Below are 14,089 nucleotides of genomic sequence, written 5' to 3'. Positions count from 1 at the left end.
GTAATAAAAAAAACAGCAGGTTCTGTATCCTTACCAAAAACAACCAATGCATTACCCCAATATACCCAAACATCCATCATGTTCAAATGGAGTCTCCGTTTTAAAGAATCCTGTTTCCGCCAGCTTCCTGGTGCTTGTAACTTGAGACTGAGCGCTCTGGAGAAAAACAGCGTCAGCATGAGACCAAAGGACAAGGGGTCTGCCGTGAGGTTTTAGCACTTTTTGACACCTTGTGTTGTAGCACTGGGAAAGGCTTTGCTTTCTCCTACAAACCACAACTAATAGAATCAGTAGCAGAAGGTAGAAGAAGAGCCACCTGGGACAGACAAAGTTATTTCCTCTTTGACATACTCTTGCATCGTGCCTTGCTCTGTTCCTGACTTGCACCTCTCATCCTCTGTCAGATCTATTTTTGTTTTTGCCTTCTGTCACTCTCCTCTCTCGCTTCTTTCTCTCTGCCTTTCTTGTTCTGCCGCTGCCATCCCAAGCAGCGGATGGGTGGAATCAGAACTGGCTCGTGTCAAGACTTGGCAAACAGGCGCAGGAGGAGGAACGACGTCTTCAGCACTTACAGGTTATACAGCATGTCAGCCATGTTCCCCCGGTAGTGCAGAGCATTTCTGTACGCCTTTTCTGCCTCCGCTATCTTGCCTTGGTTCTTCAGCACATTCCCCAAGTTTCCCCAGGCTACAGGAGACACATCAGACAAAAGTTACACTTTCAGGGGAAAAACTAAATAAAAAATAATGTCTTCTTGTGAACATGGTCATACTACGTTTCAATATATTCTTATTTATTCCTGTATTCAAATAACCATTTCAAAGTCAGTCTTACATGACTGAATGAGAGTATAATATTGCTGTGGGTTTTACTATGTTACAGTTCTCCAAGCAGAGATGGCGGTTCCTGTTTTTCAACACGCGTAGCTATATTAAGTCTCAACAGACACCTCAAACATATATTCAGTGGGATCAAAAAGTCTGAGACCACATTCCCTTATGTAATGAGTTGGACTGAATGTTCTTCAAAATTTGAAGCAAACATTATAGAATAATAATTATGAGCCAGTAAAATAATAATAAAGCTGAATTTGTGGCCGCACTTCTCTTACCCTTAGCAGGATTTGCACTGATTCCAGACTTGTAGAGATTCTCCTCGTTGCTCCAGTCCCTGTTTCTTTGAACAGTTCGGAGTCCATTCAGCAGCACTAGTCCCATACAGAGACAGAACAGTGAGGCCTTGCAGCCTCTAGTCCTCAGTCTGACATATAAGCTTCTTGCACCAGCAGCAACAAGTAAACAAAAACCTATACTGGGAATGTATAGTACCCTCTCGGCTATCACAAAACCTACGTAAAATAATAGGTTGGTGGCTGGGATGAAAGGCAATGACAGGGTGCTCAGTGAAAATAGTACTAAGTTTTCTGTAGGGGGCAGTGATGTCCATGGAGGACAGTGGTGAAGTCCAGTCGACCCATTCAGGGTCGTCTTTGGTGGCCCATGATATGTGTTATGGTTTGTGTCAGGAGCATGGAAACCATTCCCATTGGTGACTGACTTTCCATTGGCAACATGGGCTTTCCCATTGGTCTCCTTGGCTTTGGAGCTGTGACCACGGAGGCCAAACAAGACCAGAAGGAAAAATCCACCATAGAAGGCAACGGTGTGAAGGTTCCTCCAGTCAGCCAAGGATTTGATCAAGGGCACAGCGTCCATGGACCAATCGAAACTGAGCTTGTCGGGGCAGAGCATGAGCCAGGTGTTGGCAGCGGGCAAGTGAAGGAACGTCAGCGTTCGGGTAAGGAAGTGTGGCGAGTCAGCGGCTGGGTTGTCAGAGTTGGAGAAGTTGGGAGGCTTGTTGCCCATCCAGTAGAGACGAGCCGACAGCAGAATCGCTCCCCAGGAGGCCAGCACGGCAAGACTCAGCAAAACACTGGTGTTCTTTTTCTGGAAGTGGCAAGAGAAAGAGGAAAACTTACACAATATTTTCATGAGATAATGTAATCGTTGCCCTTGATCCAAAGCACCTGATGTTTTTTCGTTTTATTTCTAATTTCTGTCAAGTTAGAGCAACGGTGATTAATGTTTTTTTTTTTAAATCTCTGTAGGCTGCATGATATTAACTCACACATTCCTTTCTTTGTGATAACGTGCAGCAGTATGAGCATTTTGGGTCTGATTTATATTCCATCTCTGCAAAAGAATAAAAAATAAAAAAATAAAAAAATAAATATTGCACTCCCTGATCTATCATTTCACCACTACAATATGTAGAAAAGGAAACTAGAAATCTCTGGAATGTTTTTAAAAGCTGTCTGGGGCTTAAACCACACTCATGTACAATTATACAGTTCTCCGAAACACTGGCATAGTTCGCAAAATGAAAATGCACCTCAGCCAAAGAAAACACAGCTCTGTTTACGTGAAAATAGTAAAATGTGACATGTTCAGATTGGTGAGAGACACATTGGGATTTGGACAGCTGTGTACTGTAAGGGATGTCAGCAACAATACGACTGTTTACATCTAGAGCTAATTATTTTTAATGGAAAATGTCATATTTAAAGTGTTGAAAGATGCAATATTTTGAATTTGACTTTTGGTTTGCCAGCAAAGCTTTGGACGTCAAAGACATTTTATAGAGGATAACAAGGGAAAATCCTTGAGTCTAAAATGAAAGATAATAACAGAGCAAGATCAACACATTTCCATATGAATGTGAAGTTCAGATTATTTCTTTGATTTTCCATATATAAGTGATCCTCTCCCTCCACTTCTGACCTCGCTGGGGTCAACTTTGAGGTGAATTTGAAGCGTGAGAGGCTTTCCTCCTAAGTCTTTTCTCGTTGCCTGTCAGGGTTACAGGGAGTGTGACCTGTAATCAGCTTAGGCCTCATTGTGTTGGTATGTAGATGCTGTTTACACCTCATAAGAGCATTAATTCTGCAGCACCATCACCATTAGGTCCTTTGTCACGCAACATCTTTCACCAAACTGTAACAAGCCAATTGGGACCTCGCTTCAACCGAAACTGAATGGTCTCTTTATAAACTCACAAGGCTAAGGTGCTCAAGTTGAGGATTATGTTGAACTCCTAATGGCTGTATAGGTGAATACTTGGAAGCAAATTTGAACGTTTGGTTAGTGACTGTTGAAAAATGGAGAAAACCTCCTTGAATGTAAAAATGAAATTCAGGAATTATGTGAAGGGCCAAAAGCATTATTCAGTTCAGACGCTTTGCCGTGAGCTGTGTAGATGTCTGCAAGTTGTTTTTACGGACATGACAAGGTTTTCAGAAGACATCTTACACCTGTTAACCCTTACTTGTTACATTGCATTTGTCAGTGTCAGCAGGGGGAGGTATGGAGGGGCATCTCCCTGGCAAGGGATCGATGTATCTTTGAGTGTGGTTTCCTGTTTGTCAAGCGCTTCGATGTCAGACTTCATCAATACCACATTCTGATATGATACTTTCTGAAATCAAATACACCTTAAATTGGATTGAGTGATGTGCTTTTAGCCCATATTTAATACATTTGATTTAATTTCTTTCATTTAACGTGGATCAGCTAGGAATGCCCACATAAGACGTGGACGGAGACAGGCTGTCCAAAAAAAAGTGTCTGTTCAGTATGTTCCTCACAGAGGTTAGCAGTGGAGTAAATACAGCCCAACATCATGAGAGATGATCACAGAGATGCTGTTCGCTTCCTATTGTTTGGGCTCATTTATTCTTTCCAACCGCCAGTGTAATATGAACTCTATTTGAACCTGTCCTGGGGGAATTACAGCTATGTGTACATGTGTGTGTACTGAGAGTGCTGTTTATATCGTAGTATCATTGTGCGGAACAAGAGAAGTTTATATTGGTGGTCTAGTAGTTGTGTTACCAGTTTTGGGTTTGATGTAGCTGATAAGTACCATCAGAGCTTTTATCGCTCAAGTGTGTTTATTCTACTATGGTTATAATTTAGACTCTTTATAATTCACTTTAAATGAATTACACAACAGGCAGATAAAATCTCTTAAGAGCACAAAGAACACACTTTTGTTTGTCTCATTAATAAACCCCTGACTGGAATATTCTCTCTTTTATAATGCATGAATAAGCTCATGTGTGCACTTTCAGGAAAACACAAGTTATCCATAACAAAGCCATGTTAGGATTACAGTAAGAGGTTTAGCATCGACTCGCCTGACCCCCTGGCTCCAATTAAGTTACTGATTTCTCCAGTTCTGACATGAAACAGCACGTTCCTTGACCAGGTTATGGGAGGATGGGGGGTGTGCTAGTTGCAGAACACAACATGTTGGTGATAAGATGGAAAAAGACCAGTTCAAGGACCACCCTGAGAACCAGTGAGGAGCAGTGAGTGGGGGAAAAAATGGATATTGATTTGAAAGCTTAAAGGTGGAAAACAAAGGATAAGAGAGTGTCTTTTACAGAAAGAGGGGGATGTGCTCCTTGATGGATGAGTCCATATAGTCATGGGTGGAAACTGTCTGAGAAATCCAATTTTGCTTGGTATCAGAAGATAAGCCAATTCCAACAAAACAGCCATTTGTGGTATTTAGGTGAATGAGCTTCATTTTACCCCTCACTGCCTTGTCTATTTCTAAATCGTTCCTTAATTGACTTCCCAATCAATCACACGCAAAACGCACAAACACGCACCCAAACAATTCAAAGTGCAGTGCAAAGGCTTGCCCAGCTTTTTGATGATGTACATCCACAAATTCACGAGCTCAGCAGTAAATCACGGGCAAGTTTTCCAGCCAGCATGACATAAAGTTTATAAGTTTGTTTTTGGAGGCCGCAGGTTTGAGGTTGGTTGCTTGTAGCCGACATGAAATGGAAAGATTTCTGTAGTGGAAACCAGCTCTGCTGACGTCTGATGTCGTGTCCTTTCTTTTGTATATGCTCGAGTCTTCTGTGGTCTGTGAAAATACGTGTTCAATGATCCAGCATTACCTTCATGTTCCTGACTTAACTGCAGCGTCTAATTTCTCTAAAAAAAAGTCCATCAACTTCTTTACTTAGCTGTTGATTTATTGAATTTCCAGCCAATTCCAATTCCATTGTAATTCTACTGTAAAGGGAATATTGGCAGGGCGAGATAGTGACCAATACGCTGCAGAACATTAGCGGTTTCATTCTTTTCTGGTGAGTTTAAACTGTACCATTTTCCAACTGGTCATGCTTTGATACAGTAAAGTGACTTAGAAAAATATCCTTCCCCATAAAAGCCTCAGATATTCATGAATCTGCTCGAGGAACTGAACTAAACACCAAGCTAGCAGTCAAAGCATCAGGACTAACCTAATTAAGGTTTTGAGGTACGTGTTTTTGTTTCTTCATGTGAGTAAAGAGAAATAAAAACTATTTTCCTAATTCTTTGCTTTCACCACAGAGCTTCAACTGCGGAAAAGCTTCCTATTTTTTGGCCCTTTACACCCTTTCAGACTTCAGACCCTTCAGGCCACATTTGGCCTAATTCAAACTCAATCCTTATGTCATTAGTAACAACGGCTAATTCAAGGAGCTGAGAATTTTGTTTTACTTCCAGTTGGGCTCAAAGAGAGGTGTTTGAAGTCATTTAACTTTATCTGGAAACTTTTGTAAGACTCAGTCTGCTGTCAGTGAAATCACTGACTCACTTTGGACAAAATGGTCTCTGTGCCAAAGGAGTAACATCATTTTTGTTGGTTAAATGGTTTGACTATGCAAAGGAAGTTAGACTGACTCAAAAGCCAAACTCGTAGTAATTCTTTAGAGTATGCTGTGAAAAATATACTTAAACTATGCTAATATAAAATGACACAATATGTGCAATCCTAGTTTGGAGAGTCTTGGATTGTATCGCATTTATGTCCAAGTTTTTCCTTGTCACCAGTGGGAAAATTAAGAACGCACCATTAAAAAATGAAATTGGGGGAGACAGGGAAGATTTCACCATTTTAAGCTTTACTGATGTCTGACTTAAATTTCTGGGAACTTGAGCCAGCTCTGATTGATTGACCTTCATGAAATCACAGTGTATCCATGGAGGATGGCTGGCATAATCTCCAGCCAGCTGTCCAATGCAACATCCCGTTTGCTCCAAGCCTTTGAACTCTCTTCCACATATCCTCCACTTTGGATCCTCATTTGGAAATTCAGCATCAATTTCTGTGGCTTTCCCTCAACAACTGCTTTTTCTCTCTTTAGTTTATTATCCACTTTAATTTTTGAATTTAACCCCTTCCCATATTCTCCCCGTCTCTTTCCACACTTAAACACACAGCCCTGAGCTCCGAAACCTCCGTCTTTTAACCGTGCTATTCATCATTAGCTCGTATTTTATTAATCCCAGAAGTGTGTGGTCTGCCTGTTGACACTAGCTTGTGAAGTGTTTAAAGCAGGTCTGAAGGCACGGCTGACTTCTTGTGTGCACTGTTTAAAGCTGTTGTAGACTGATGCAAGACAGCAAGGGAACAGTCTTCCGGGCCTCTCTTGTTAAAGTCTTGTCCAATTTAAAGTGGTCATAACTCTTTCCGACGTACGCATCCAATAATGCGAGGCATTTTTCTGACTGCTTGTTTGAGAAATTTTTATTTAAATCTTTTTATCCTCCAAAACCTGATGATAACTGATTATGTCTATCCCTAAAAGATTCTCTCAGTTGCAGTTCAGCATCTTGGATACGGTGTGTTTGCACAACACACATCCAGCAATGCTCACATTTGATGCATTACCAGCAGCATGCTAAACTGTGATGAAAGTTACAATGAGGCATTCAGGCAGTTCTTTTTTTTCCCCAGCTTTCTAATGTGCTCTGGATTCTTGCTGACTTAGCGAAACTTCACCCAGGCCGTCAAACAGCAGCATGGCCGGCACTAACTTTGATAGACTGACCTAATTACCCCATTCTTCTGTCCATGGAAGCTCTGCAGCCCGGGCGTTTGTAATGAGACGGGTTACAGGTCTGGCGTTTACTTGACATTTAAAGAGCATCCTGTTTGAGTAATGTGGGGAGGGGAGGGGGCTTATGCAAGATAAATTTATTTGCATAGCATGAATATACACAGCGGTTCAAAGTGTTTTACAGAGGCACAAAAATACAACAACCCTGATGATCTTGGTGGGATGTGATGCTTCTGATTTAGCTTAGCTGGCCCAGTTTTTGCTTACTGTGAAGATTGCATCAATTTATTGCTCATATTTAAGTATGAACAGCTCCAATGTCGACTCCAAGAAGATTTTTTTTTTTTTTTGTGTGTGTTCTCATTTAGATTATTCATTAATCAGCTCTGTGCCTCTTTTCTTATTATTAATCTTGGAGAAAGCTGATGCATTTACATCTTTCAACAACTATGTGAGCAGTAAGACTTCAATGATCGTCCAAAGTTTCCCACTTTTTGTCGGTCAGTATCTTTCTGGTCTGTCCAACATACATGAGACCTTATTACATTCATCAGCTTTTATTGGGTAAGACGTTTTTCCTGTTTGATTGAATCTCAGAATTTGACTGAGTGATAGAACGTGTGGGACTATATTGTCATATTTTTGCCACATATTAATTATTCGAGAGCGGACTACACCTAAGCCCAAATCTCACAAACATTAACGATGACTTGGAACATTCAACCATCTCTCACACAGAAAAGTTTTGAGGTAAAAATGCAAAAAGATGTTTTGGCATGTTTCGGTGTGCCAGTAAAACATGAAGATGCGCTCTGTGTCTTGGACTCACCAACGTGCACACGAATACAAGCTAACTAAAGCACATCCTGCAGAACTTTCAGCGACAGAGCGCATCATTTCACATCCAAATGCTTCTGCTCCAGGATAATTGGCACAACATTCATCAAGCTGTCAGCTGGTTACCCTGAACTTAATCTCTGTGCCTGCAGCACTCATTGAGATAAACGAGGACGAGCAGTCTGTAACACTTTAATTGCAAACTGGATAGGACACCATCAAATCCGTCCATTGTCTGTGTGCCCCTGGTAAAACTTCATTGGGCTGCAGGTCTGCTAATGAAGTGACAAGGATCAAAAGGTGTAGACTGTGAAGGATTAGGAAGAGCAATTTAATTCAGTCTAGATTTAATTCCTCACCTTTGTTTTTGAGCTTTCATGTCGGACTTACAGTGGAAATCACTGACATCTTTGTTTTCGATCATATAAATACTTAAAATCCCAGCTCTACATTTAAACAAAGGCCCTCTAATGAAAACCAATCGCTCCTGCCAAGGTTTCACCTCAGGAGAGAGCTCTTTGATTTTTCCTCATACTGACAAAAGCAAGCGATCTCCCTGGACCCTGTCAAAAGCATGGAGCCTTGCCGTTTATTTTTGCTGCTGACTAAAAGCGGGAAGAACAAAGACATTACTCTCATAATCCTGGGATAAAAGGCGCATTATGTTTTCTCAATATACTGCAACACACACACACCACACCTGCCTTTGTCTTCATCTATCAGTTGCTAACTCTCTTACCTATTCTCATTTGAAATCTCATTTTGGTCTGATTACGGCCTTAATAGGATGAGAAATGGATTGCTGGTCGCGGCGCAGCTGTCCCTCTGCTACACTGGAGCTTGCTGCATTTCCTTGTTTGCGATTGGCTGCGCGGCAGTGGACAGGTCATGTGAAGTGGAGAATTTATTTATTCTTTTGTTTGGTATGGTAATGAAAAGAAACATTTGTGACTGAAAAAGGGAAAAAAAAAAATAGTGGGTGAGAAAGAAAATGGGAAGATAAAAGAGAGGAAGTGAGAGAATACTTTCCCTCTCTCTCGCTCATTCCCTTTCGATATCACTCTCCCTTTTTGTGTTCCCATGCGTCCCGAGATGTCTGGCTCATAATCGAGGGGATGATTGCCCTTATGGCTGGCCCCGGCACATAACGAGCTCCCTGCCAAGATAACCATGACTGGGGAAACAAAGGAGGACATTGCCCGAGTGATACATGAGCCAGATGTGCTGGTGGTGGCTGGAGGTGTTGGCACTGGGCTGGCAAAGGGATTCTGGCCAGGGACTATTGTATCTGAGCAGGGAGGTTGTCGATGACATCCTCACTGTACTGCAGAATAAATACAAAGGGAAATGTGAGGGTTTTTTTTTATTCAAACAAGCAGTGAAGGTGATGAAATCTTTCAGACCACGATGCAACAAACAGGGCATGTGGAGCTCTTTCAAGGCTTTGTCTCCACTTATGGTGACAAAAATCACAGGGACAAGCAACAAATACTTTTGTTTGAGAAGGCTAGAATTTAGTTTTTGAGATTTTTTTTTCTTTGTTGAAAATATGAAGAGAAATCTCAACCAAAGCTTTACTTCTAGTTCAAGTGTTACATTTGATAAATAATATGTTTCATATATTACTGACTCCTGTGCAGAGATTTTAGAAAGTCAATGTTTTTTCATCAAGTAGTGCAAGAAAATCATTATGTTTTTGGATGTGGAGATGAATAACAATAATTGTCATTGCCGACATCAAATGTTAATTTGATTCTTTTTAATTCTTTTTTTAACAAGTTGGTGCTCCTCTTGTTTGCTTTTTATAATGGCAGTGCCTCAACAAAATAAGGCAACTGCATCTGAAGTCATTATAAATATACTACCTTTAAGCCAATAGAGGTATATATATAAGGTCAGTGGCGGCCACCTGTCCTAGTTTGTAATGATTTTTCATAGTTATAACTCTAATATCTGTGGTTTACATGTATTATATATCTGTCTGCCTCCCCATCATCAAATGAGTTACAATCCTCTCTCCTGCTGCGTAGCTGCTCTAGGAATGATTTAGCAGCTTTACTAGACAACTGAGTACTATTTGAAAGACAGGTGTTGTTTTGCATCTGCTAAGGTCTAGCAGTTGTGAAAGCACACGTGTGAGCCATTCTTGCCAAGCGCTGAGAGGAGAAAACATAACTCCACCTTTCTCCTCTCTCTGATCTCTCTGGGCAGTTCACTGCAAGCCCTTTAATATCTGCAGTGGGTTATCATTCTGCCAGAAACAACTACTGGAGAAGCTGCCCCACAGGTACGGTAAAGCCTTGAACATTTGAAGAGAGAGCGCGTTTTTATTTGGATGGTGGCAGCGTGAGCACGGCCGTCATACACACAGCTTTGAAATGGACTGGAATTTGTATACACCACAAACATCTATAGGAAATTGGTGATGTAGGATATGAGGTTATACTGCAAGCAGAGGTATTTATAGATGTTTCCACAAACCACTATAAAAAGATCCTTTCACGCAGACAGACATTGAGCCCGACTGTCCTTGGACCGTAACTACAAGGAGACTTTTTATTACACTAGATATGCATTTTACAAGGGCCATCACGTTGGCTAAGGAGCTGTTTCTCTAATCAAATGCACAGTGTCTGTGCGAGGAGGACTTCCAGTCAAATACTGATTCCCATAATCAGATGAGTCACTGCGCCAAGGTTGTCCTCCTCAAATAACTTTAGCTTGGAGGAGAAAATGGAGTCCTGCAGAGTCCTCCTGCAGAGGAAGCATAATGTCTGTGCATGTGTGAGTGTACATTTGTGCATGTTTTGACAGCTTACATACACCAAGTCATTTACCAGACTAGCCTGTGTTAGTGCTTTTCCGTGCATACCTTTTTGTCACCAGAAAACAAGTCACCCTGAAAATAGCTTTTCCTGCTCAGCCTCTGTCAGTATGAATGCACATAATGAGGCTGAGATCCTCATCTAGATTTCATTGCATTCATGTGCATCTGTTTACTCCAGCAAACTGGAGTTGGTGGCCGTGTTGTGACGAAGTGGAAAAGTTTCCCCCTCTGCATATCGCTTCTCCTTGCTTGCAGATGACAAAGGAGACGGCTTACTTTTCATGCACGGACTGTGTGGTTTTGCATGGGCAAACAGCTTTTCTAATTACACTCCTAATGAAAAGCAAACACAAGCCATTTCCAAATAAACAAAACCATATGGGCGCGCACACACACACACACAAAAAACCCCCACACAGGAACCATTAAAAGGTGGCTGAATGTGGTTTGCCTCTGAGGAAAGGAAAAGGAAACTGGTTATGAAGCGACGCCAAGACAAAAGTCAATGAACACACATCAGCCCCGGCAGCATGCATTAATTTACCTTTCCCAGCAGGAGGAGAAGTGCCTGGCGAAATCGGAGTCTCTGGAACACGAAGAGATCGTAAACAGCCGACACAGCCAGCACCGTCACCCCCTGCTCCTTCCACAGCATGCTGGCTGCTGCACACCACAGGCTTCCCAGCATCCAGCCCCAGCACCGGGCGACTGATCTGCCTCCACATGTCCTCATCTCAAAGGCCCCACGCAGGTCTCTACGAAGTCCACAGTGTCTCACGTAGCAGAGCAGAGACAGCAAGAAAAACAGAGCTGCACCGACGTCTGCCCTCCCCACCACGCCGGCCACCGCTTCGGTGTGAACAGGGTGAGAAGCAAAGAGAAGGCCGGCCAGCAGGCTCCACAATCCTCCGCCCAGCAGCGAGCGACTAAAGGCCGTGAAGAGGGCGGTGACCAGGCCGTGCAGCACCACGTTCAGCAGGTGGTAGCCCCAGGGATGCAGGCCGTGCAGGGTGTAGTTGAGGCGGAAGGAGAGGGTGCAGAGTGGACGAAAGGACTTATGGCTGCCGCTGTGAGTGAGCAGGGTGCCCCAGAAGTCATCGTACAGGATGTTGGTCCATGGAGTCTCAGGAAGAAGGTCCTGGTTGGTCTTGATGGCTCGACTGGAAGAGAAGCAATATTATATTTAGTGACTGTTTTATAATCTGAATATGAACAAATCTACTTGGGAAAAAAAGAAAAAGAAAAAAGATTCATCCGCTTGCTTCAAACATGCTGGATGTATATTAAGGCCTCCTATAGAACAGTGACTGCCATCCCCCAACGCAGAATCAAGAGTTCAATAGAGAAATGTGATGAGCACGCCAAATGTAATAAACAGGGCGCAGTATTCGAATGAATCCACAAACGTGCTCTCACTCATGCACACTCGCACAGCATGCACATATGTCAGCGGTACCTGTGCACACACTAATGGGCAGGAGGTTTCACAGCCCTGAGGCTGCTGTGGATTCTCATAATTAGCCAATCATTACCGGGGACACAGGCTGCATTCGTGTATACTCAAACACTGAGGAAAAAAAAAAAGAGTTCACCACAGGGATCGAGAGTGATGAATGGGATGGCGGCTACAATAGCTGAGAGAGAGGAGAAACCCCCACAACACGCACACACACACACACACACACACACACACACACACAAAATAAAAAAAAATAAAAAGCTATCTGGGATTTGATTAGTGATAAAACTGACAGCCATTAAACTGGCAGACATTACAGTACAAAACATCTTTGTAAATGAATTCTTTCTGACTCTTGGTTGCCTGTTCAAGGTGTTGACAGCGAGAAAGAAAAAAAAAGCAGAAGGGAAGTGTTTTTCATACATCATTCATATGTCGAGGTAATTTTTTAACATTCTGATTAATAAACCATATGTTTTTTCTTTATTCAAACTCATTTGGGAAAAAAAAAACTGGGTGGGGACTGTTTGACACTTTGAGTCATAAAGTGATGATGAATTTGATGAGCCTGAGAGATTTAAATGCCTGAAAAAGAGCAGCATGTCTCTGAGCTGTCGAGGATGGAAAACAGCCTCAGGCATCTAAAAAAATACACCCGGCTAGAAGAATGGATGCCCGGCTTCAGCACTGAAATCAAATTATTTGACATGAGTTCTAAAGTCCATGTAAATATTATTCTTTTAATTTCTTAATTAAAAAAAATCTGGTCACAATGTATTTCAGCTTTTTCAAAGAACCACTGAGTTCATTTTAAACGCTCCAATCAACAGATTAATTCAACTCATTTGAACAACAGGAATCATAAGAAATTCAATAAAAGAATTCTGAATAAAACTTTCACCCGCAGCCATATTTTAAATCACATTATAGTGACTGTAGAAGTGGTTTATTAAACAAGCGGAGTGATTAACATCGTGCAAGTCACACCAGAGAAGGAAAAGCACAGCAACATGGGAGCCAGCTGAGGACTTCCTTTGTTTAGAGATTGCAACTCAAGCTAAGAGGGAGAGAGAGAGAGAGGAAGACGGAGCCACAGCCTGCACAGAATGGCACTGGCAAGGTTAAAGTAAAAAAGACCCAAATGAGAAAGCAGAGAAAATGGCACAGCCAGCGAGCCTGCAGGTGCAAATCCCCTGTCACGGTGATAATTGCTCAATGAATTACTCCTAATTTAATTTAAATGTTTTCCCCTTCAAGCCTGCAGCACTGTCGTTGCATGAGCGATAGTAAATTCCTCCATTTCCCAGGATTGTTCTCCGTTGGAGAAAGGCAAGTGTGTTTCTCAAGCCCTGAAGCCACAGTAGAACTCTCCCTTGTCTGATATTTCTAAGGACACGAAGCATTACATCATCCCTTTACAAACCTTTTTTTTTTTTTTTTTAACTGTGGTTCCACAGTGAGCTGTTATTTATAAAATGGTTTAAAGTCCCAACACAGCAAATGAGTATGATATGAGAGTGGGAGGACTTGGAATATGGGAGCAATAAACACAAACTGAAATCTAATGATTACCAACACTAAAGGTTTTATTAATGCTGTATTAAGTGTAATGTCTAGAGCGCATATAATCTAGGCCAGCTTCACTTTACTACACAGGCTGTTTAATCAGCCTCAGAATTCACATAAAGTTTTTGACCCTTTAGTAAAAGCGGTAAATCTTATGTCCATCAAAATTTGCAGTGTCCCCCTCCCCTGCCACCGCTGTCAATGATAGATAACATTGTCAGATCTAAAACACGCCTTGATAAACCTGCTCCCATGTCTCCCGTGGCATGTGTTGGTTCTCGGCATGCTCTTGTGATTAATAATTTAAATATTCAAATCCAATGCCAGCCAGGCATCTTCCTGCCCGTTCCTGCCCGGCAAACGGAGGATAAAAAGAATTCATTAGCCATGAGGGTGTGTGGGAATGGATTGAAAATACTGGGCTTCGTGCATGTGTGCGAATAAATTGTTACATGTAAGGTGTCCCGTCTTTGTGTTTGCAAAAGCAGGCACATGT

At 42.0% G+C, this 14,089-nt stretch overlaps 1 protein-coding gene across 2 annotated transcripts in view; it reads right to left on the bottom strand.

The window, feature by feature from the left end:
* Positions 1–14,089, bottom strand: part of tmtc2a (transmembrane O-mannosyltransferase targeting cadherins 2a) — a 48,156-nt gene that overhangs the window by 13,743 nt on the left and 20,324 nt on the right. The window contains exons 2-5 of one of the 2 annotated variants that reach the window (XM_029495588.1): positions 11,328–11,728; positions 11,113–11,285; positions 1,112–1,946; positions 573–687 (exon numbers count right to left, since the gene is read on the bottom strand). In XM_029495588.1, the coding sequence (XP_029351448.1) occupies positions 573–687; positions 1,112–1,946; positions 11,113–11,285; positions 11,328–11,728 (1,524 nt within the window). Of the gene's footprint in view, positions 1–572; positions 688–1,111; positions 1,947–11,112; positions 11,729–14,089 lie in introns of both variants that reach the window. The other variant, XM_029495587.1, reaches the window with a different exon arrangement.

This window comes from Echeneis naucrates, chromosome 23, assembly GCF_900963305.1.
Source record: "Echeneis naucrates chromosome 23, fEcheNa1.1, whole genome shotgun sequence".
Classification (NCBI taxonomy): domain Eukaryota; kingdom Metazoa; phylum Chordata; class Actinopteri; order Carangiformes; family Echeneidae; genus Echeneis; species Echeneis naucrates.
Note: the sequence above shows the minus strand (reverse complement) of the source record. Positions and strands in the feature narration are given on the sequence as shown.